Below are 24,936 nucleotides of genomic sequence, written 5' to 3'. Positions count from 1 at the left end.
TCTAATAATGGTGGCATATTTATCTAATAATAACATTTAATAGTTAACAAAGCACTTAACTTATGGAACACCAGGTGTCATTATGGAGCACAAAGGGCTGAGCTATCCTCCTTTTCCCCTCCCCTCTGATAATGGGAGTGGAGTTTAGTCTTGGGAAACTTCACTCTCATTCTCCAGGACACCATGTACCAATGGTTGATTCTTCTAGGGGAAATTTAAGTGTGCCTCAAGTTCAACTTTTAGAGTTCAACTGGGAAGAGTTATAGGATCATTTAGATGGTGACTCTCCGGGTCCCAAGGAGGTTCCTTAACTTCCCATGCTAGAGTGCCAGTGTTGGTCATAGCATGGAAAAGCTGTAAAACACAAAGCCCCTCAAGTCTGTTCCCCCAGACACATTCTCATCTCAAGTAACTGACTTGCCTGCAGACAAAGGGAATAGTTTCAGTGGTTGTTCAGTCATTTTCTTTTTCTTTTTCTTTTTTTTTTTGAGGCAATTGGGGTTAAGTGACTTGCCCATGGTCACACAGCTAGTAAGTGTCAAGTGTCTGAGGCCATATTTGAACTCAGGGCCTCCTCATTCCAGGGCAGGTGCTCCATCCACTGCACCACCTAACTGCCCCCTGTTCAGTCATTTTCAATCGTGAATGACTCTTTGGGGTTTTCTTGGCAGAGATATTGGATTGGTTTGCCATTTCCTTCTCCAGCTCATTTTATAGATGAGGAAACTGAGGCAAACAGGTTTAAGTGACTTTCCCAGAGTCACATGACTAGTAAGTGTCTGAGGTCAGATTTGAACTCACAAAGATGAATCTTTCCTGATTCTTCCTGATTCCAGGCCTGGCACTCTTCCCTTTGCACCACCTATCTACTCAGAGGGAATGGACTAATGTATATATAAAAAAAGAATCAGGTTTACACAATACCACCAGCAGTGGTGGACAGCAAAAATAGGTCACAGATGGAGTTTTTCCAGTTCTGTCTAAACAGACCAAGAAAAGGGAGATGGGAGAAAAAAGAAAATGCCCCTCGACCTGCCATACTCCATGAGAGTGTGAATTCCCCCTATCTTACCAACTAACAATCTGGGAAGGGCTTTTGAAGGAGCTGGCATTTAAACTGAGCCACTATTTTCTTGCAGTGAGCCCAAATTGAATGGTGAAGATATAGAGCAAGAGAAGCACACCTGGGGCATACCAATAGCTAGAAAGTTTAAGGTAGGGACTGCTTCACTTCTGTCTTTGTCTCCCTACTGCCTAGCACAGTGCCTACTACACAGTAGAAGCTTAATAAGCATTTGCTAAATAGAATGGCACTAGGCTATTCTGCAAGCTAGTCCATTAGCATTTACAGCTTAAGCAAGACAAAGGGATAAATCAGGAAAAGAATATGTGCTGAGGAACAGATGGGCAGAAGCTGGCAACTCCATGAGAATTTTTGGAGAAAGAAGGGGCATCATGATCCACATTAAAAAAAAAAATAACAATTTAGATACCTGCCTTTTCCACCCCCAATCTGCCTTCCTGAATATTTATCCCAACTCTAATTTCTCCAATTCAATGAAGCAAAAAAAAAGTCGCTGATGAAAATAAGCATAATACGTAATTGCTTTTTTAAAAAAAAGGAAAGAAACCCCAATAGGCATGAGCTCTAATTGCTAAAATTGTCTAAGTCACCCAATCCAAGGGGATTTCCTTTAGACTCACAGGACAGAGAGGGTCCAAAAGAGCCCTTTGGAAAACCAGGCTGGAGAGGACTGTTAGCAACCGGAAGACTGCTCAATAACATAAGTAATTGGTCCTAATTGGTTTTAACTGGTCTCACAGTCAATTACGCTAGAATTTGGTGTCCATGGGAGTAATGTCAAATCAACCTAGAAAAAGAGATGCAGCCAAATTGTGAAAGACTTTAATGAGGGAGGAAATTGTCTTTGATCATAGAGGCAATAGGAATCCACTGAGACTTCTTCAGCCAGCAAACGATGTGGTCAAACCTGAGCTTTAAGGATATCAATTTGGTTCCAAATCCTGAGAGTTCTTGCTTTAGACCATCTCTCATTAACATACTATTAGCTAAGTACGCTCATTGATACTCCTTTACTGACCTCTGCAATCTTCCATATGCTTAATGATCTGATCCCTTAAAGAAGACCAGTGGCTGCCCATCTGATGAGTTGTTTTAATTTGTACATTAATAATTTTAATTTATATTTCTCTTACTATTAGTGATTTGAAGCCTTTTTACTAGGGCTGTGGATAGCATTCATTTCTCTTTTTTAAAAATCACCTAGTTATATACTTTAACTACCTAACTACCAGGGAATGGCTCTTGTTCTTTTCCATTGTATAAATTCCCTATATATCTTGAATAGTGAATCTTTATCAGACATTCTTCCAATTAACTGCTTCTCTTCAAATTCTAAATACATTTATTTCATCCATGGAAAAACTTTTCAATTTAATGCAAGCAAAATTAAGTAAGCAGTTTGTGAATAAAGTCAATGCCTATAGGGATTTCCTTCCCTGTTTTGTACATTTTCATCCACTTTATCTTCTGGTATCTCCTCTCTCTTTCTTATTTAATTGAGAATTTTCTGCCAGCAGTAGTTGCACAAGTTACTGTCTTCCATTCTTCTCTAATTTTTTTAAATGATGTGACCTTTTATATTTAAGACATGTATCAATTTTGTAAAACTGTAAAGCTTAAAATTTCTAACTGTGATGTCTAAAAATCTAATGAGTGGTTGCCTTAAATTAGAAATGTATAGCACCAATCTTTGGGCATTAAGCATTTATTGAAGTATATCAGGGGTTAGTAATGAGAACACGTGGAGAAAGAAGGGAAAAAAAAAGACCTAGCTCCCTGCACCTGAAGCTGCTCCTCTCGCCACCACCAATGGAAAAATCTTCTCTTGCCTTCTCTCAATTGGAAATCGTCTTTGGGCCGCCCAGGCATAGTCCCTACACACACAACTCCAAGCTAATTGGCTGATAGCATTGATAAACAAGACTTACAGGCAATAACTTCCGGACACCAGACAGCTTCCAGATGCTTAGTCACATGTTTTTTCCTCAGGGTGGTGATCTGATTCTCAGACTTTGGTGTCTATTGTGATAGGTAATATAAGATGCAGGTCTAAACCTAGTTCCTGCCAAACTGATATCCAGTTTTCAGAAACTATGGAATCCTTATCCCACTAGTACACAAATTTTGTTTTTCAGCAAATATTCATTTTAATTTTTGTACTAATAATTAATATTAATCACCTAATATGTGCCAAGTACTGTGCTAGGCATTAGGAATATAAAGTCAAAAGGTTATCTATGGGGCAGCTACGTGGCACAGTGGATAGAGCACCAGCCCTGCATTCAGGAGGACCTGAGTTCAAATCTGACCTCAGACCCTGGGCAAGTCATTTAACCCCAATTGCCCCACCAAAAAATAAAAAAAGCTTATCTGAGCTCAGCTCAAAAGGTACCTATAATCAGTTGAAGATGGGGAGGGGGGATGTAGGGGACAGTATTTCAAAAGAGAATAAGTTACAAATACAATAAAAATTTAAAAGGGATAAAGAAGTAATGACTAGATCCTATTATCATAATAATTAGCATTTATATATTATCTTTTTTATCTTTTGGTAGCAGATAAAAGACACTGTTTTCTCTTTCTTGCTATGAGTAATACTATCTTAGAATAAACTCCATTTTATTGTTAAATGTTCTGGCACATCTGACCCTGTGTTTTACCTTCTTTTAATTCAGCTATTATGCTAAAATGACCAAAAAAAAGAGGACACCTTGTCTTAGACTCCTGAGGCCAGTGACAGACTAGCCAAGAATCTCTGACTAACCTCAGAAAAAAAAAATTAATGTCCCCAAAGTAAGAGACTGACTGAATATCAGCATGGAGATATAGATATAGATATAGATATAGATATAGATATAGATATAGATATAGATATAGATATAGATATAGATATAGATATAGATATAGATATAGATATAGATATAGATATAGATATAGATATTCTGTATGCCATAAGTACCTGTAAAAATAGCTTATCGGTAGATATCCATAAAGATAGACTCCCTGCTAACTGATACTTCCTCCCCCCCATTACTACAATAATTATAACAAATGCGCAGGAATTTTTAAAAATCCCTTTTACTAACTCATATTCTAAATTTTAATGAAGTGGGTTTTCTTGCCACAACAATCCTCAAAACAACTCTGTGAGGTAAGTATCTTTATTGACGTTTTACAAATGAAGAAACTGAGACCCTGATTTGCCCTTTGGTGGGCAGCTAGTAATTGCCCCAAGTGGGATTTGATTGCAAGCCTCTCCTGCTGCTAGGTAAGGGGTCTCTTTCTAATATGCCACCTCATTTCTCTAACCAGGACGTAAGCATGAAAGTGAAGACTTTCTCCTGGGCATTTGTGGTGCCATTGAGGGATGGTTCAGATAGGAAATATGCAATGAAGGCACAGGCTCTAAAATGCCAACTTATCTGAGATGTGAAACCAAGTAAACTGACACTACCCCCCTGTGAACCAAACTGCCACATCTCCCCGACTCTGTTAATGAATCAGTGTTTCTAAATACTTTGAAAGCTGATAATCATTGTACCAAGTGCTAAGTAGTTTGAATTCATAGTGTTAGTAAAGTTCATGGCAAAACCATTCCCAAAGGGACTTACTGCAAGAGAGGCAGCCTAGCATAATAGATACAGAGAGAGACTCTTGGGATCAGAAAGACCTGGGTTCAAGACCTGCCACTGACAGAAATTAGCTATGTGACACTGGATAAGTCATTTAACCAGTTAGTGGTCCTTGGCACCACTGTAAGACACAGAACAGATGCCCATTTGTATTGGCTGAGGAAATTCCCCATACCCAGGAACTTTGTATACATTTGAAATCACAGGTCTGATTTTAAAAAAAATATATATTGCAAAAAAAAAAAAAAAACCTTGCCTATGTCAGTCACACACCTAGAATCAATGCTTGATTCTATTCTAGATGAATTTCCACCAAACTGGTGCCTTTATAATGCTCCCATCTTCCAAGAAACTAAGCATGGTATTTATTTAATTCAGTTCAGTAAGATTTGATTTCTTGCCTGTTATATAAGACACTGTGCCAGGTTCTGCGGATAAAAAGATGAAAATGAAGAAGTGCCTGTCCTCAGGGAGCTTACATTCTGCCCATCCTCCTCTCAGCTGTCAAACTAACCTTTCTGAAGCACAGAGATGACCATGTCGACTTTCCCTTCCTCTTCCCCCATTTCTGATGACTCCTTACCTCCAGCATCAATGGTTGGCACTCATAGCCCTTAACAACCTGGCTCTCCTCTCTCCCACCTTTCCACTCTTCTTACTCCTTAATCCCCTGCCCCTACCCAGTGACACTGACTTCCTTGCTCTTCCTAGATCAAGACATTCCATCTCCCAACACCCCAGCTGTTTTTACTAGCTGTCCTCCCTGTCTGGAATTCTCTTCCTCCTCACCCCCACCTTCTGGCTTCCTTGACTTACTCCAAGTCCCAGCTAAAATTCCACTTCTGAGAAACCTTCCCTTTTAATGCGGGTCCCTTGGTTATCTCCAGTCAATTCTGTGCTTAGCACAGTGACCAGCATATGGTAGGTGCTTAATAAATGCTTACTGATGACCGACTGACAAAGCAGCAAATACAATGTATATACAACGTTCTACAAGATAATTTCCAGAGGGAGAGAACATTTTAGAGCTGAAAGAGGCCTTGCAATTCATCTAATTCAGAGCTTTCTTTTTCAAATTGAGAAAAGTGAGACCCAGAGATGTTCATGACTTGTCCAAAGTCATATGGCTAAGAAGTAGAAGATATATAAGTTGATGTTCTTTCATCTCATTAGCCCTTAGAATGTCTTTGTCATTTCAGACAGCTGAAGTCCAAGTTGAAAAGTTCAAAATGAAAGTGAGGGATTGTGGATAGGAAAGCCATTTCACAAATACAAGATTTATCCTGAGTAAGCTAAGGATAGCCCTAAGGATAATGCAAAGTCAGTTGAAGGGACTGGGGAAGAACATTGGAAATGAGAATCCCTGGATGGAGAGACCTAATAACACCACCCATAGAAGAGAAACTGAAACCCAAGCATGCTGACTCCTATGGACAGAGATTCTGAGACCCAATGAGGCCAGTGCTAGAGAGACTGATACCAGGGAATGATATTCACTGATAACACTGAGCAATAATAAGGGAATAAGGCAGTGTTGGGTCAGGGAAGACCTGAACTGGAGGGGGAAGCACACCCTCTTCTAACTTCCCATTTTAATCAATTATTATTTGTGTGCATGTTGATTTGTCTTATTTGATTATGCATATTTGTTACAATGGAGGGCTTTTACCAAAGGGATAGAGGAAAATGAGTTAGGGGTAGTAATAAACATGAAAAAAGAACATAAATAAAACTTTTTCTTAATTTGCCAAAGCAATTAAAAGATGCAGGAGGAAACGCAGAGGAATTTTGTCAATTGCCTTGTTAAATTTAGCACACACATACATACCTTATATATGTGATATAATTCATATATGTGATATATTACCATGTATAATATGTCATATATGACATATATGATATAAATGATCGAAATCTATAACATTAATTAGTTTTTCTACCTCCTTGCTAAGTTCATTTGTTTCTATGTGGCTAAAGGAATGTAAGGATCACCAGGGCCCTCCGAATTTCAGTTCCCAGGACCAAAGAGCAATCGCCACACCACAGTTATGGCCCTAGGTTGAACTGAGACTTTGAACCACAATCCTGGACCCCATTGTTCCTTTCATTGTCCCTTAGTTCTTCAAACACAAGGCTCTTCTTCCACTCAAATACATACTTCCTACTCTGATCTCACTCATCCTTTCCTTTTGTCATTTTCTTCTTCTAGGGTTTTCCACCAGACCCCAAGCTTCAGGGAAAGGAGGAAGCTAAAGCATGTGGCTGTGGCGTCCCCTGGATCTTTCCTGAAAGGAGAGCCTCTCCTCCCTTGAAGTTGATGTTCTCCTGAGCCATTGGCTAAGCCCTCTAACTTCTCCAAGCAGCAGACATCTGCCTCCATCCCTCTAGGTCACAATGAGTGGCATCTTTGCCTCTCTGGACCCCCGGCGGGTACAATGGGGGGCCGCTTGGTATGCCATGCACTCTCGGATCCTTCGCACTAAGCCTGTGGAGTCAATGCTAGAAGGCACAGGAGGCACCACATCTCATGGGACCAAGCTGGCCCAGGTGCTCACCACTGTGGACCTCATCTCCCTTGGCGTTGGTAGCTGTGTGGGCACTGGCATGTATGTGGTGTCTGGGCTGGTGGCAAAAGAAATGGCAGGACCTGGTGTCATTGTGTCCTTTATCATTGCGGCTGTGGCTTCCATCTTATCAGGTGAGTGTGGCGGCCATGGGGTCAACATTGTAGAGGAGGCAGAGTTGGGAGGTTGGAAATCCCAAGGGAAATCTCCTTTCCTCAGACACTCACTTTGACATATCACTTCCAGTCGCCCTCCCAGAGCTGAAGATGATGAGATAGCAGAAACAGAGAAGAGGGAGCTAAGAAATAAGGTGGCAAAGAGTAAAGCTATCCTGACTGGCACTTCACAGAATGAATAAATGAGTGAGTGAGTGAGTGACCAAACAAATGAAGGAATGAATGAATAAAAAAGCATTTGTTAAGTAGTCACAGCATGAGTTCAATTTAAAAAGCATTTATTAAGCACCTACTAGATGTTAGATACTTTGCTACATGCTAGGGACAGAAAGGCAAAATAAAAACATGCCTTCACCTCAACAAACTTATATTCAAGTCACAGAATTTCACAGAGCCAAGGGACCTCCATGGCCTTCTAACCTAACCCATAATATATGAATTCCCCTACAGCACACCCTACAGGTGTCTTTCTAAGCCCATGGTTCTTAACATTTTCATGTTGTGGACCCCTTGGGCAGTCTAATGAAACCTGGGGTCTCTTCTATGAATGACATTTTAAATGCATAAAATATAATACAAAGGAAACAAATTATAATGAAGTACAGTTACCAAATTATGGGTGTGTTTTTAAAAATTTGTTATTGTTCAGTAGTTTCGGCCATGAATGACTCTTCATGACCCCATTTGGGGTCTTCTTGGCAAAGACACTGGAGTTATTTGACACTTCCTTCTCCAGCTCATTTTATAGATGAGGAACTGTGGCAAACAGGGTTAAGTGACTTGCCCAGGGTCACACAGCTAGTAAGCATCTGAGGCCAGATTTGAATTCAGGAAGATGCACCACTGCACCATCTAGCTACCTCCCCACTTTTTTTGCTTACCAAGCATTTATTATATCTCCTCACCTTTCTCCCAATGAAAATAAAGTTTAATAAAAATATGCATAATTCAGGACCTAAGTTTCTCTCAAAAAGGTCCCATTTGCAGTATATAGAAGAAATTGCTTCAAATTTACAAGAGCTATTCCCCAATTGACAAATGGTCAAAGAATATGAACAAGCAGCTAGGCATATTGACAGCAACTGGTCCCATGCTGCTGGAGATGGGAACTCAACACCAGTTCTGCCCAGATAGAGAGTGAACTCCTGGAGCGCAGGGACTGTTTCATTTTTTTTTACTTCAAAAATGTGTACTTTTAAAAAATAATGTTCATGGACACAGGGTACAAACCTCTGCCCTCAACTTTGCTTGAAAATCTCCAGGAAGAAGGAAACCCACTCCCTCTGAGCAGCCCACTCCCCTTTGGGAGAGCTCTCATCATTAGGGAGGTTTTCCTGACATGGAGGCAAAAGTGCCTCCATGCTCCTAGTTCTGCTCTCTGAGCTAAGCAGAAGAGACATCATCGGCTTAACATTTTGACAGAGGGACTTTAGGTCGGCTAGGTCAGCCAGATCTGTGCTAATCTCACAGCACTCACTCCTGCCACTCAGACACAATTCTGTCAAGCAGCAACAGAACTAGCTTTTCTACCCTCGTTTTCCTTTTGCCCTGCTGCCTCCCCTACACACACACACACACACACACACACACACACTTATACACATGTTTTCTCACACACACCTCTCTCATATACACACATATATACATTCATATACTACTCACATATACTCATTCTCACAGACACATACAGAAACAATCACACACTTTTGTGTATGCACACACTCTTATGTACACAGCCTTATACACATTTTCTCACACACACACTGATATACATTCATACACATACACACACATACACAGTCTCATAGACACACAGAAACACATCTATATACACACATTCTCATACACACACCTCTCACATGCACTCACACATGTTCATACACACAATGGGATATTGGGATAAGTCATGAGCATGGGATCGAGCCAACTGGCCTTTCTCCACTGAATTTTTCCTCAGGTGGCTCCCCATTGTGTGGAGATGACTCTGGGTGACTGAAGCTACTCCATCTGAGCACAAAAGCTAGTGGGTCCTATCACCCTGTAAAGGCTTCAAATGGCTAGGTCATCATCACCATGATTGATGATAATAAACAATAATGATGATGTTAGCACTGATGGTTTTATGTTTATTGCTTTAAGGTTTGCAAAGTTCTTCACATATGAACTCTGGGAGGTAGGTGCAATAATTAACACCACTGCCACCACTCTCCATTTTACACATGAGAAAACTGAGGCACAGAGAGGTCAGGTGATTTTCCCAGGACTACATAGCTATTACATTTCTGAGGCAATTAATTTTTTTCCCTAAAATACTGGTGATTTCATTAACTATGAGCCATGAAGACTGATGTGAATAGAGCAACAAAAAGGGTACTTATGTGGGAGTCAGAGGACCTGGATTCAAATCCTGCTTCTGATCCTTACTGACTTCAGGCAGTTCCCTTCACCTCTCTGAGACTCTGGCTCATCATCTGTAAAATGAGAGAGTCAGCTAAATTGACTCCTAGGTACCTTTCAGTCCTAGATCTATGACCCCAATTTCCTGGACTATGAGAGGAGAGAGATTTCTGATCTTAAGGATAAGGGTAAGAACTGTGAGATGCTCACTTCAAGATGTCTAAGAATTCAGCCTGGTAATGAGCCCATCCTTTCTCACTTGACTCATTTCCATTCTCTGCTGCCTCTTCATTAATCATATGCCATTCTACCAATTTTTAAAAGATTCTTCATAGCAATGGGAACAAATAGCATGTTTAGATATCTCTAGACTCAGCATTTCCTTAATCCCTTTTGTTAATGGGCAATGACAAGAGCACCTGTGTTTTTTTCAAAGTCTGGGGTCCAAAAGCACACCTCACATCCTGTGATGGTAAGGTTGTTCAAAAATGGGGTTCTAGAAACATTTCCTAAAGATTAATGTCTAAAACTAAGGACAATAGATCTTTTTACAGGGAGAGTGCAATTGACCAGAACACTAAATTATCTAGGGTTATATCTTATTCAGGGATGTGGCAGTAAATGTTTAACAATCAGATGTCTGGAAAAGGGGAAGGTGGGGAGGAGGAGAGAACTACACATTTGTAAGCATAATCTGCATTAGGAATATTTTCTGCATCACTTTCTAAAGTCTAGATATTCAAAAAACCAATACATCAAACCCTGATTTATAAGGTTCGTTGGTTTCCGATATGTAAATGCTCACACTGAAAATTTGGTAAGCATCTCTAGTGAGCCTATATGAGCTGGCTCCAGAATACACCTGCTTATACTCAACTTTTATTTTCTCAATGTTTTATTGGTGATTTCCAAATCACTGTCATTTCCCAATGCCATCCCCACTTAATCAAACTCACCTTTGTGACATGTAATTAAAGTTAATCAAAATGAACTAATACATTGCCCATGCTTGAAGAGCATAGTTGTCATTCTCTACCTGTAGCCCACCTCCCCTACCAAGAGAAAAGATATACGTTTCCCATTAGTCCTCAGAAGGAAAGATTAAGGTTGCATTGATTAGAATGCATTTTTCCCCTTTTATTACTGTAGTTGTGAAAATTGTTCTCTTGCTGCTGCTTACTTTGCATCGGTTCATGCAAATCTTTTCAAGTTTCTCTGAATTCTTCATATTTTTCATTTACTACAGTGTCATAATATTCATAGCATTCATTTGCCATAATTTGTTCATCCATTCCTCCATCAATGGGCTTCCACTTTGTTTCTAGGTTTGTTTTATTGCTAACATAAACAATGATATGAACATTTTTAGGTGTAGATATAAATAGTCACCTTTACCTTTGTCTTTACACTTTGAAATAGAAGCCCAGTATTAATATTACTCAATCAAAAGATATGAACATTTGGGTCATTTTTGAAACATCATTACAAAAAAGTTTTCTAAATGAGCTGGACCAAGTCACTTCACCAATGTCATATTAATGCTACATTTGACTTCTAAAAAAAAACAGATTACCAAAAACAAAAAACAAACAAACCCATACCAAGGATTTAATGGGGTTGGGAGACTAACCCTATCTGTTTAGTGCAATAGAGAGCTCCCAATAAAAAACAATTCCTTGTACCAATGCAAATGAGTACCTATTTTGTAACCTAAAATGTTGCCTAGAGAACTGAGAACCTAAGAGACTTGCCTAGGGACATATAGTTAGCATATATTGGAGGCTAGACTAGAATCTAGATCCTTCTGATTCTAACTTCATAGTAAACAGCCACAGAAACAACAGCATGCTGAGCCCCATCTACACCTATTCTAGTACCCCATGAGGCTCTTCAATATTCTCACCCAACAAGCAAAGACTCAAATACATCCATCGCCCTAGACTTCCAAAATCATTCATGGCTTCTGACTTTCAACAAGTTGAAACAAAAATAATTTTCCACTTAATCTTCAGTTAACCACCCCACCCACAGCATGCCAATTGATTATTTCTGTATTTTCTTTTATAGCAAATTGATTTGTTCATGAAGGGTTGAATGTGACTCAGCATAACTGAATTTTATGCAATTTGGACTTCAGTGAGGGAAATTTTGTAAAAGTTTAAGTCTATGTAGTAAATACATTATTGTATACAATCATTACCCCATGCTGATCTCTAAAGCCCTTTTCTAAATCTACTAATCTATGATTCCATAGGAAGTAGAGTGGTGTAATAGAGAGTCAGCCTGAGATAAAAAAAAAAAAGACCTGAGTTTAAGTGTTAATTGTACCAGCTGTGTGAGCCTGGGCAAGTCACTTAACTTCTCAGAAAATTGTCTAAGACAGGGCTCACCCTTTTTCATGTCCTGGACTCTTTTGGCGATCTGGTGAAGTCTATAGACCCCCGCCTCTGAGTAATGTTTGTAACAAAATAAAATATGTAGGATCATAAAGGAGACTAATTATGTTGAAATAGAGTTTCCTAAAATGTAAAAAAAGAAAAAAGAAAGAAAAGCTCACAGAACCCAGGTTTTAAATCCTTGCTCTAAAACTCTCCATTGTAAAGAAGATGGTGATCTACTTTGACAGAGTTTTCTCACCAAGGAGCTCCATAAACTGATGAATTCACAAGTCCAATAAAAAATATTTTACAACCTACATTCAAAGGACCCTGAATGCACTGCACTTCACCTAGATGAATCTGCCTCAGCTGCCTGGCTTATTAGTTACTTCCCTTTGATGGGCAAAATATTTCATCCATTACATGTTCACTCCTGTCAGAAAAAGACATCATGAATTGGATTTTTTCGATGAAAGAATTCCATGTAGATCATATACTTTGGGTAGGAGAGGTCCCAGACAGTCACTAAGTCAAGGAGCATTTATTAAGCACCTACTATGTGCTAAGCACTAGGGCTACAAAGAAAGGCAAAAATCACTTTGCCCTTGATGAGTCTACAGTCTAATAAGGAGACAACATACAAACAACTCTGTACAAATAAACTCTAGATAGACAAGAGAGCTCCGTAGTAATCTCAGTGGGAAAACACTAAGATTGAGAAAGACTAGAGATCCCCTTTTCCACCTCCCTCAGGGTACAGATGAGGAAACAAAAGCCCAGAGAGTCTCTGGGTGAATGTGGAGGTGGAAGATACAGTCAAGCAAACACCTGCAAGGAACCAAGACCAGATGCTTGAAGACTGGAAAGTCAAACCAAGCAGCCCATGATTGCATCCTGGGATAAAACCCAAGCTACCCTGCCCCAGTAATGCATTGAACTTAAGGATCATGATGGGGAGGGTCTCCCTTCCAAGAGATTTGTCCTGGGGCTCCCACATTGTTTAAACATGGTTCTCAGTGTTCCAACTACTCATCTTGAGTTGTTTTCTCATAGCAGCAAGATTGTTGTCTTAAGGATCCAAGGTTATTTAGATAGCCTAACCATGAGTTGTCTTGTTTGGTTGTTCCGAGGCTTTGTCAAGCTGAGGCAGGATGTGGGCATTGGACCCCAGGAGTCTGATCAGTCCCTGGGTTTCTATTTCATTCTCACTTTTCAAAGGCCTCTCCCAGCAATCAAGCAACGGCATGTCACTCAATAGCTCTATGGTTCTTGGGGCCAGCATCTCAAACATGCCTTTCAGGCTCAGGGATACTGGTGCTTGTCATGGAGCTCTGTCCACCAGGACTCCCTCTCCCCTTTTTCTCCATAGCCATCGGACAGAATCAGGTTCATCAAGAGACCCTGCCCTCTTGCTTTGAGGAGACCCCATCATGCTGCCCTCTTCAACTTGTGACAGGGAGCTCATTACTACAGTTATGTGTAAATCAAGGCCTGAAAGGGTACTTCTTAGGACATCTATCCATCACCTGCCATAGGTAGAGAAAAGGCTGAGACTAAGAGAATCACATTCTCATCTAGGGTGCTGCTGGATGGATGTCCTCATGAGATAGAATACCTCGTCTGTCAACTATAGTTTCAGAGGGGGTGAACAACTGTTTTTTTTTTGTTTGTTTTTTTTAGTGAGGCAATTGGGGTTAAGTGACTTGCCCAGGGTCACACAGCTAGTGTTAAGTGTCTGAGGCCGGATTTGAACTCAGGTACTCCTGACTCCAGGGCCGGTGCTTTATCCTGAACAACTGTTTTAAAACAGATTTTTGCCAGGTTTTCAAACCACTTTAATTATAAAGTGAATTTAGCTTGGCATGGTTGATAAGGATGCATGGTACAGTGGAAAGAGCTCTGTGTCTGAAGTCAAAGGATCTGGGTGCAAATCTCACCTGTAATGCTTACCACCTATGTGACCTTGGGAAAGCCACTTACCCTTCATGGACCTCAGTTTCCTTATCTGTAAAATGAAGGGACAAGATGCTCTCCAAGGTCCCTTCTAGATCTAGGATTTTATGAATGAAACAAGCTGAGTAACCAGTGTATTTGGGGGGGTTCCCTCTTTGGGAAAGCTGGGCTTTATGGACTTCTTTTTTTAAAATTGTCATTGTAGTAAACTACAATGAGTGCCCTAATATAGCAAGGGCTCATTAAATGTGCTTAACTAATAATGGTTTTTTTCTAACACCTATTCTCTCACCCAGACAGTTAATCAATCGGGCAGTATTTATTAATTACCAATGTCCATTCTCCTTAACTACCTTGTGTTTATTTTATATTTATTCTACATATAATTATTCTGAAGGTAAAATGATTGAGCTCTATATTAAACACCTACTGTATGCCTACACTGGGATAGACCCTGGATACAAAGACATAAATAAAATAATTGTTAAGGGAGTTCAGAGAGGACAGGGGCAAAAATAAAGGAAGGCCAAATGGAAGGGATGAGCACCAGCTGAAGCACACATTGGATCTGAGTTCAAATCCTGTCCTCACTCCCTGGTTAACCTGGGCCTCGATTTCCTCATTGGTAAAATGAAGATTTAAACTAAATGGCCTCTGAGTTCGCTTCAGATCTGTAATAACGAAAGGGTTGTATTGTGCAATTTAGGAAATGTTTACTTTTTTCCAAAATCAACATTCAGTCCACAAAAGTTTATTGTTCCTAAATTGGTCTGGTATTGACAAAGTCAGCTACTGCTTGCCACCTTTGGAAAGCATCCAAATGTAGCTATCGATTTTTCCTATGATGCTTAGAGTTGTCCCAGACATTATAATCATGGCAAAACCTCGCTAGCCAAGCCCGTGAGAGGCTAAGAGAAAATCAGATCTGTATTTGTAGTCAAAGCACCAGAGGTTCAGACTTCCTGAGGGACCTTGGGTGAGACCCTTGACCTTCACAGGGACTCAGTTTCCTCACCTGTAAAGTGAAAGGGTTGGACTTGGTGGCCTGTAAGAGACCCTTCCAGCTCTTACTCTCTGATCTTGCTAAAGAGCACTTTAACATTTGCAAATCACCTTATATCTACTATCTCCTTTAAGCCCTGAAAAGGGGCTACTACAGGTATTATTGACCCATGCTGTGGATGTACAAACTGAGGCTCATAAAAGCTAAGTAATTTGCCACTGGTCGTAAAGCTAATGTATTAGAGTCAGGATTTGAACACAGATCTTCCTAATTCTGGGTCCAGTAACCTTTCCAAAAGGACAGGATGCCTCCTCAAGCTGAGCCACTGATTGGGTGATTAGTCCTCTCTGTAAGTACTAAAAGACAAGAAGAACATCTGGATAGACGAAACCCATTCTACCAACTCTTTAATAACATTTACATAATACTTTTTAAGTTTGGAAAAGCTCTTTGTAAATATGATCTAATTTTATCCTCACAATAACCCTATGATGTAGGCTCTATTATTATCCCCATTTTATAAATTAGGCAACTAAGGCACACAGAGGTTAGGTGACTTGCTGAGAGTCACAAAAGCTAGCAAATGTCCAAAGCCAGATTTGAACTCGGATCTTCCTGATTCCAAGTCCAGCAATCTATCCACTGTTCCTTATAGCTTCATCTTTAGCTATGAATATCCTTACAGGTTAGGATCACCTGCAAGGAGAGATTTAAAAAAAAAAAGTTATTCCAGCATGACAGATTCATGAAGTGACTATAGACATGGGGCAGCTGGGGATCATGTTGCATGATGGCTGTCTAAGAATCTGAAGACTTGTCATACCAAAGAGGTTAAAGCTCATTCTACTTGGTCCTAGAGGGCAGAATGATGAAGTTACAAAAGGAAGATTTAGACTTGGGATCAGGAGAACCTTCTTGAGGAGATCTGTCCCAAACAGCAAGTGCAGCCTAGGGAGGTAAGGGCTCTGACTCAACTATGTGTAGTGTGGATTCCTCTGTGAGGATGAATGGCCTCAAACCTAGATGGCCATCAATGGCCCTATTAGCTCTGGGAAACTGAGATTCTTTGATTCTCCTTTCTCTTAGGGATGTTTGCTAGCAATTGGTCCGATGATGCACTAAGCAATAACAGAGCTCTGCTGTTGATGTTTTCTTGATTCTGTAGGGCTTCAGATCATTAGTCATTCTATTCAAGCTTACAAGAGGGGTCACTTGGCCAAGCCCATGACACCTAAGTCAACAAAGGATGTGGTGAGTCTGGTCCATGGCCAATGGCAACAGAGTGAGTAATGATCTAGGGAGAGGATTATAGGAAGATGGCAGTGTACTCAGATGCAGAGGAGTCCTGATCCCCCTGCAAATACTCAAATGGGGCTTAGAAATGCATGACTGGGGGCAGCTAGGTGGCACAGTGGATAGAGCACTGGCCCTGGATTTAAGAGGATCTGAGTTCAAATCTGTCATCAGACACTTGACACTTACTAGCTGTGTATCCCTGGGCAAGTCACTTAACCCCAATTGCCTCATCAAAAAAAAATGCATGACTCTCAAAATAAATAAGAACCCTTAGCTGTTGAAAAATCCACAGAGGGACTCCCTGGAGTTCTGGGCAAACCCTGGGATGGATAGTCTACTCAAAACAGGCTCAAGTGATTACAACCCATAACTGGGAGCTATTATCTCTGCCATGGAAATTTGTGGGAGACAGGTTGAATCAGACACAGAACTCAGAGCTGCGAATGACCATGGAGGTCACCATGCAATGAAAAACTAAAAAGGAAATCACCCTGCAACACTACCCAAAAATAGTTATCCAGTCTCTGCTTCAAAATCTGTGGTAAGAAGGCACTCACTACCCCCCAAGAAAGTCCAGTGTAATTGTCTGGAAGTCTTTCCTTAACTTGAGCCTAAACTGACCCCTGTTCAACTTCCACCCATAATTCCTAGCTCTATCTCCCAAGAAGGAGCTGTCTCACCTCTTTGTTCTACATGACAACCTTCCATTTGTATGCATCTCTTCATCTCAGAAACAACAATGTACCCAGTCATGGTCAAATGAGTTTTCTCTACTGGTGTTTCCAGATAAGGCAAGTGTTACAGGATTCCCTCTCACTATGAGATTCATGATGGCAGCCAGATGTTGGCACCAACTTGTCAACCTGAGTCTGCACTTTTGAGTGTATCCACCACTCCTGAAGAATCTCTTCCCAAATGCTCAGCAGTTCCAGTTTTCCCCATTCCTGAGAATTAGCTGTGTATGCATAAGGGAGCCCAAATAGAATTGCAAAATCATAAATCATTAATCTAGAAGGGAGCTATACTATCATTTAGTCTAACTTCCCTGTTGACAGGTGAGGAAACTGAGAGATGAGGGCAGTTAAGTGACTTCCTAAAGATTATGCAGAAAGTAACAAGAATCCAAATCCATTTCCCCAGACTCCAAAATCCTTACTCTTCCCAGTTCAATCCTAGCCAACAAACATTTACTAAATATAGACCAACTGCTGGGCACTGTGGTAGGCACTTGGGTTACAAAGAAAAATCATCCACACATATATAAATACATGCATATACATACTTAAATATGTGAGACTTGAACTCATACCCTCCTTATTTCAAATCCAGCTCTCTATATATGGAGGAGAGGGAAAAATAAATAATCCCAAAAAATGTCCAAATTGTAAAGAAAACAGTGAAAGAGACAAGCCCATTGAGAGTTTCCATTTCAGTAGATTCAGTAGAATTCTTCTGTCATCCAGGCATACACAGTATGATCCAAATCAGTATTTCAGAGATGTGAGAACATCTTGAGTCAAGTTACAACCTTGAAAACTAATAGCTACATAACTAAATAACTAAAGCCTGATACATTCTGGATATGCCTACTTTAGTACAGAGGGGAAAAGTTTTGGATTTGGTGTCAAAAGACCTGATTTCCAAACCTACTAATTATGGGTTGTATGACCTTGAGCCAGTTGCTTTACCTCTGAACCTCAGTTTCTTCATCTGTAAAATGAGGAGAAAACAAGAGGCTCTCTAAGCTATCTTCTGGTCTTGAACCCTGTGATCCAATTAAAGTTAATGATGCTCTTGTCCCACCAATAGAAGAGTTATAGAGGATAGATAGACAGACATAGATAGATAGATAGATAGATAGATAGATAGATAGATAGATAGATAGATAGATAGATAGATAGATGATAGATTTATGTGTATATGTGTGTATATTTACACAAATACATATACATATATGTATATGGTTATGAATTCTGGATCTTTATACTGAGCCATTCAGGTTTCTATCCAGGTTAGTAACTTTTTTTTAAAAGCCCTCTTGCTGTCACATAAATAAATGAGATCTTCGTGAATTCCAGTCCCTCCTCCAATAGACAATCCATCAGCATGATGATATAGTGAGCCCTGTAGTTCAGAAAAGAAAGGAAAAAACAAATAAGAATGCCAGGATAATTCATATTCTTATGAGAAATTTTTCAAAAGTTCACCTTTTATTTTGGGAGAAGGGTAACGCATGAAGGGCATGGACATAGAAGAAAGAAAGTAAGTAACCTTGACACTTTTTCAAACTTCACTTTTTATGCAATTTTTCAGAGTGTAGGCATTTTAATAGCTCTCCTAAAAGCTACATCTCTTTCATTTTATGTTTAAATATTTTTCTACTTTTAATTTCACATCGACACCCTTTTAAATAGCATTGCAATTAGAGAATCCTCATGAGGAAAGGATGCAAGCTAGGTGGTGCAGCAGATAGAGCGCTAAGCCTGGAATTAGGAAAACTCATCTTCCTGAGTTCAAATCTGGCTTCAAACACTTATTAGCTTTGTGACTCTGGGAAAGTCACTTAACTCTGTTTGCCTCAGTTTTCTTATCTGTAAAATGAGTTGGAGAAGGAAATGGCAAACCACTCCAGTTCCTTTACCAAGAAAACCTCAAACTATGTCACAAAAAGTCAGACATGGCTGAAAACAACTGAACAACAGCAACAATATGAAGATATGGGGACATGGTAAAAAAAACATCCCAAGAAGCTGTGCTCTGTCATAGTGTGTGCAGAGGTAGCATTATCTGGGGCATCACAAGAGTAGTAAGGGTTCATCATCTTTTGGCTGGCAATCAATTAGGCTGACCATGACTTTGCTGCCTTCAAGTGGATTTAGTTTTTCATGGAGAAAGGACCAAACCCAGATAACCTTAATTTTTCTTGTATGACAACATAAACTGTTTGAAGGCAGGGACTGCTAGGTTTTTTATTTTGAATCCATAATATCTGGCATAGGCCAAGAGTGCATAGAAGGCACTTAAGAACAAGTATTTTTTTTACATTTTTTCTTTTTAAATTTTGAGTTCCAAAATCTCTCCTTCCCTCCCACTTTTTCCCCACCCACTGAGAAAGCAAGGAATATGATATCAATTATACATGTGAAATAATGCAAAACACATTTCCATATTAGCCATTTTCCAAAAAAGAACCAGAAAAATAAAGTGAGAAAATTCTGACAATTGATAATTTCTTGAAATATGATGTCTAGGCTCTTTGATCATAGCTTTCAGTTAGTCTAATATTTTTTAAATTATCTCTCCTCAATCTGTTTTCCAGATTGGTTGTTTTTCCAATGAAATATTTCACATTTCCTTCTATTATTTGTTCTTTTTTACTTTGTCTTTTACTTATTCTTAATATCTCATGGAGTCATTAGTTTCAACTTACCCAATTCTAATTTTTAAGGAATTATTTTCTTCTTTTTGTACCTCCTTTTTCATTTGGCCTATTCTGCTTTTTAAGGATTTCTTTTCTTCAGTGAATTGTGCCTCTCTTACCATTAGGCCAATTCTGTTTTTTAAAGTGTTTTTTTCTTCAGTGTTTTTTGTACCTTGCTTTACCAAGCTATTAATTCTTTTTTAATAACTTCTTTCATCACTCTCATTTCTTTTCCCAATTTTTCCCCTACCACTCTTATCTCTTCCTTTAACTCTTCCAGGAATTCTTGTTGGGCTTGGGTCCAATTAGCATTTTTCTTTGAGGCTTTGTTTGTAGGAGTTTTTCACATTGCTGTCTTCTTCTGAATTTATGTCTTGGTCTTCCTTGCCACCATAATAGCTTTTTATGTTTAAATTATTTTTCTGTTGTTTGTTTCATCTTTCCCAGTCTATTTCTTGACTTTACACTTTATGTAAAGTTGCACTCAGCTTACCTGAGGGTGGGGAGACAGTGTACCAAGCTTTAGGCTTTTTTTTGTGCTGCTATTTTCAGAGCTAGTTCTGGGGGATTGCAAGTTTTGGGTGCCTCTAAGGTGGTATGATCCTGGGAGAGGTATGGTCATTATTTTCCTGGTCTATACTGTGGTGTTTACCCAGGAAGGGTCCCTAGTCCACTGCAGTTATAAGCACTAGCAACCTCTTTGCCTTGAAACTGCTACCTGGGCCTCTGTTCCCCTGTGAATGACAATCAATGATCCTTCCCCCTCCCCAGAACTGTGATACAAAACTGTGTACAGTGCCAGCTGTACCCAGTGTCAGCAAAAGTTGTAATCTTTTTATGATCAGTTGTCTGACCCTTTTACCATCTCTGGGCTAAGATCCCCTGAAAATGCTATGGCTGTCATCACATGTGTGGACTCTGGACAGGTTTTCCCCCTGGTGTCATAAACTTTTCCTGCTAACCCCCTTAAGTTTTCTTAGAGTTCAGGTGAGTTTCTTCTAATATACCATCTTGGCTCCATTAACAAGTATTTATTGGGGGCAGCTAGGTGGCACAGTGGATAAAGCACTAGCCCTGGATTCAGGAGGACCTGAGTTCAAATCTGGACTCAGACACTTAACACTTACTAGCTGTGTGACCCTGGGCAAGTCACTTAACCCTCATTGCCCTGCAAAAAAAAAAAGTATTTATTAAGGTCTACAATATGATAATGCTTGAGATACAAAGAATAAGTGAATATAGTACTTGCCTATTAGGTCCTAGGAGAGCTTATATTCTAATGGACCATGCAGAATTAAATTATAGGACTGGGGCAGCTAGATGGCGCAGTGGATAGAGCACCGGTCCTGGAGTCAGGAGTACCTGAGTTCAAATCCGGCCTCAGACACTTAACACTTACTGGCTATGTGACCCTGGGCAAGTCACTTAACCCCAATTGCCTCACAAGAAACCCCCAAAAAACAAAAAACAAAAAAAAATAAATTATAGGACCACTGGATCATAGATCAAGGGCTAGAAAGTAACTAATACCATTTTTCCAACCTTCTTATTTTAAGATGATTTAACAGGCTTAAATCACATAGGTAATAATCATCAGAGGCAGGATTTGAACCCAAGTCATCTTACTCCAGGACCAATATTCTTTCCATTGTAATAGAATTTAATTTCACAGGGCCCTGTGTTCACTGGAAAACCCTTTTCCAAATTTCTATTTTCCTAAGAGTTTTCCATGAAGAATAACAGCTCTATGAGGTGGAATATCACAATGTTACTTTAAATAGTCCATGTTTTAAAAAAAATATTCTCACTGTTTATGGACTTTTAGAAGGAATGAGTATTATTCATGTAATTAAGTTGTTGTCCTGGTAATATATTTATTGGTAATATTCTTGAATTCACAAAATGAGATGAGAAATGTGGAGTGGGTTTTTCTTTTTATCCTTCTAACTTAAAATATACATGTGTGTGAATGCACATGTATGTATATGTGTACATTTGAGACCAGCATTGTTTGAATCTGTTTCCTCTTGAAAATAGAAGTTACCTTTATACAACAAGGAAAATTCATTTCACCCTTCAGTTTGGGGGATATTTTAAGGGGATGATCTATGCCTTCTCCTGAGCAGTACTTTGATAGAGTACCTGGAACTCGGGAAAAGTGATCACAAACATGCATCAAAAATATTCCATAAAGGAGCAGATTTCAGTAGAGTCTGTGGTAAATGATCAGCATTATATATAAAATACCAAGTTTTATAAACACACATATTTGTGCATTTATGTATACTTATATGAACAACTTTAAAGATGACTACAAATAAAAGATATCACCAGACAGAAGAGTTCCAGGGAACTCATGATAGAAGAGGATCTCCAAATCCAAAAAAAAAAAAAAAAAGAACTGTGGAGTATAGATGCTGATTGAACCATACTATTTCTTTTGTTCTGGGTGCTGTTGGGTTTTTTTTTCTATTTTGAGGTTTTGCATCATTGCCCTGATTTTTTCTCTTATAACAGGACTAATGCAGAAATAGGATTAATGTTATTATGTGTATATATATGTGTATATATCTATATCTATATGGATATAGATATATGGATATAACCTATATCAGATTACCTGCTGTCTAGGGGAGGGAGGAGGGAGGGGAGGGAGGGAGAAAAATCTGAAATTGTAAAGCTTGTATAAACAAAAGTTGAGAACTATCTTTACATGTAATGGAAAAAATAAAATACCTTATATTAAAAAAAAAGAAAAGAGAAAACAAAGGACAAACTAAAAAAAAATATATCACCAGGGAAATATATGATAGGAAAAGATAGATTCGTCATGTAGTAAGGGCAAGGAATGTTGGGTGAGAATGCAAGGCTTCACTGGCAGCCTTAAAAGGTCAGGAGAATTCAAGGAAGGCCTTCCGAACCTTAGATGGACTATCTATGGTGGACAGGTGGGACAAGGTTGGTTAGAGTAGAACATTATGGGCTAATTGCAATGGATCGCATCCACCTTGTTGGAGGGAGCATTGAAACTGATGAAATCACAGATCCATTGGACCTATAGTATGTGTTAAAGTATTCTGTCAGAGTACTGGAATGTGTTGGCTTCAGTACTTTTATACACCCATGATTTCATAGATGTGGGCAATCCTTTCACTGGTTCATATCACAATCCAGTCACTCCTTCTCGTCCTGTTAAGACTTTTTTCCACATCACCCCATAAATCCTCTATGGTTGACCTATCCAACTGGCTAGAGGCCTTCCCAAGTCCATGTGTTCTTAACCTTTTGGGGGTCTATGGACCTCTTTGTCAATCTGCTGAAGTCTATGGACACCCCAGAATCATGTTATTAAATGCATTAAATACATAGGATTCCAAAGAAAGCCTTAAAAGGGAGATAGGAAAGGGAAAAAAGGGAAAATTATCTCACATAAAAAGGTATGCAAGGAAGAGCTTTTACACTAAAGGGTGAAATAGATGGAGTGAGCCATGCTTTGTTCAAAGAAGAAAGAATGCATACACATGTATATGTATACACACATATACATACACATACATATACACTCAGTTGGGTATGGAGATCAATCTTACCCAATAGGGAAGTAGGATGGGAAGAGAATAAAAGAAAGGGGGGAGAATGTGATAAAAGGGTGGGCAGATATGGGGAAGTAGTGGTCAGAACCAAAACAGACTTTTGAGGAAGGACAGGGTAAAAAGCAGCAGCCGCAATAGTAGTAGTCTAGCTATGAGTAGTAACAGTCTAGCCACTTCATGATAAATTCTTTGGCCATTGAATCCCATGAAACAAAGAAAAATGTCATAGATATGTAAATGTTGATATATGTATATATATATTTGTATGTACATGTATATAAATATCTATATTCACATATGTATTATGCAATCCAGAAGGTCCTACACACTGTTCTGGCATTTCCCACGTCCTATTGGTCTCAGAAACAGCTGTGGATTGCATAAATAGACCTGTCTTGGTGGTGATGCTTGCAAATATCTACACTTTGAATCTTTTACATAATCAACATGATGTTTCTCAACTCTCTTACCCAACAAATGTTAACATACACACACACATAGGTACACACACTCCATCTCTACAATACCAAGAATCTCTTCTTTGGGGAAGGCTCACACATACCATTTTTGTAAGTCAAGCTAAGAACACTTGGTGTTTTTCTTGCCTAGGAAAGGTTCCAGGAGAAATCCCTTATAAAACCCAGGAGTATTCTCTATTCTACCCACTGGGGTTCCCCATTAAAAACACATCAGTGATATTAAAGGAGGCACAATTTACTTTACTGGAAACATGATGCTGGGACCTGTCACTCTGTTCTTATTTGAAGGATCTTTTGGGAATGATGATAACTATGGGTATAGTTTGTATTGACCATGTAACCTAACAGACCAGTAGATGGCAGTGCTCATATCACCAGCGATGGTTGACCTTCTTTGCCCCCATTAACAAAGTCAGATTCTAGGGGAGAGTTTCACTGGTTAAGGGAGCCAAGGTATCACAACAGTCAGGGGAAACAGAGGCAAGGGATCATAGGTTCTGAGCTGGAGGGAACCTTGTGCATTATCCACGCCAGGTGTTATTAACCACTTTTGTGTCATGGACCCCTAAAAAGAGAAAGAGAGTGGGTTTGGTTTCTATTCCTACGTTTAAATTCTTGCACTATTATGAGCCCCTTAATTATTCCTTAGGACCCATTATAAAAGATTCCTGTAGCCAGCCCTGCTCCTCCCCATTAATGAAATATTAATAAGTAAATCAATATCTAATCCCATTTTCTCATCCCCAAACTCTTGTCAGATCTCGTTCGGAAAGAAGGAATTTCTCTCCACTGTTAAGGGAGCAACACATCCATTACCACAGTCTTTTCTTCCACTGACCATCCCTCTGACTCCCCAGTCTAAATCCATTCTTCCTGGCCACCATTCCTCTGGATGCATAATCATTCCCTACTAGACTGCAAAGTCTTTGAAGTCAGGGAGTAACTTGGTTTTTGTACATG

The 24,936-nt window shown here is 39.4% G+C and overlaps 1 protein-coding gene across 1 annotated transcript in view; it reads left to right on the top strand.

The window, feature by feature from the left end:
- The window catches only part of SLC7A14 (solute carrier family 7 member 14), a 148,527-nt gene that overhangs the window by 52,748 nt on the left and 70,843 nt on the right, over window positions 1-24,936 (top strand). Inside the window, exon 2 of the mRNA XM_043992438.1 lies at window positions 6,926-7,414. Coding sequence (XP_043848373.1) covers window positions 7,111-7,414 — 304 coding nt within the window. The 5' untranslated portion in view covers window positions 6,926-7,110. The remainder of the gene's footprint in view (window positions 1-6,925; window positions 7,415-24,936) is intronic.

Source organism: Dromiciops gliroides, chromosome 3, assembly GCF_019393635.1.
Source record: "Dromiciops gliroides isolate mDroGli1 chromosome 3, mDroGli1.pri, whole genome shotgun sequence".
NCBI classification, from domain to species: Eukaryota; Metazoa; Chordata; class Mammalia; order Microbiotheria; family Microbiotheriidae; genus Dromiciops; species Dromiciops gliroides.
This window is presented reverse-complemented; position numbering and strand designations above follow the sequence as displayed.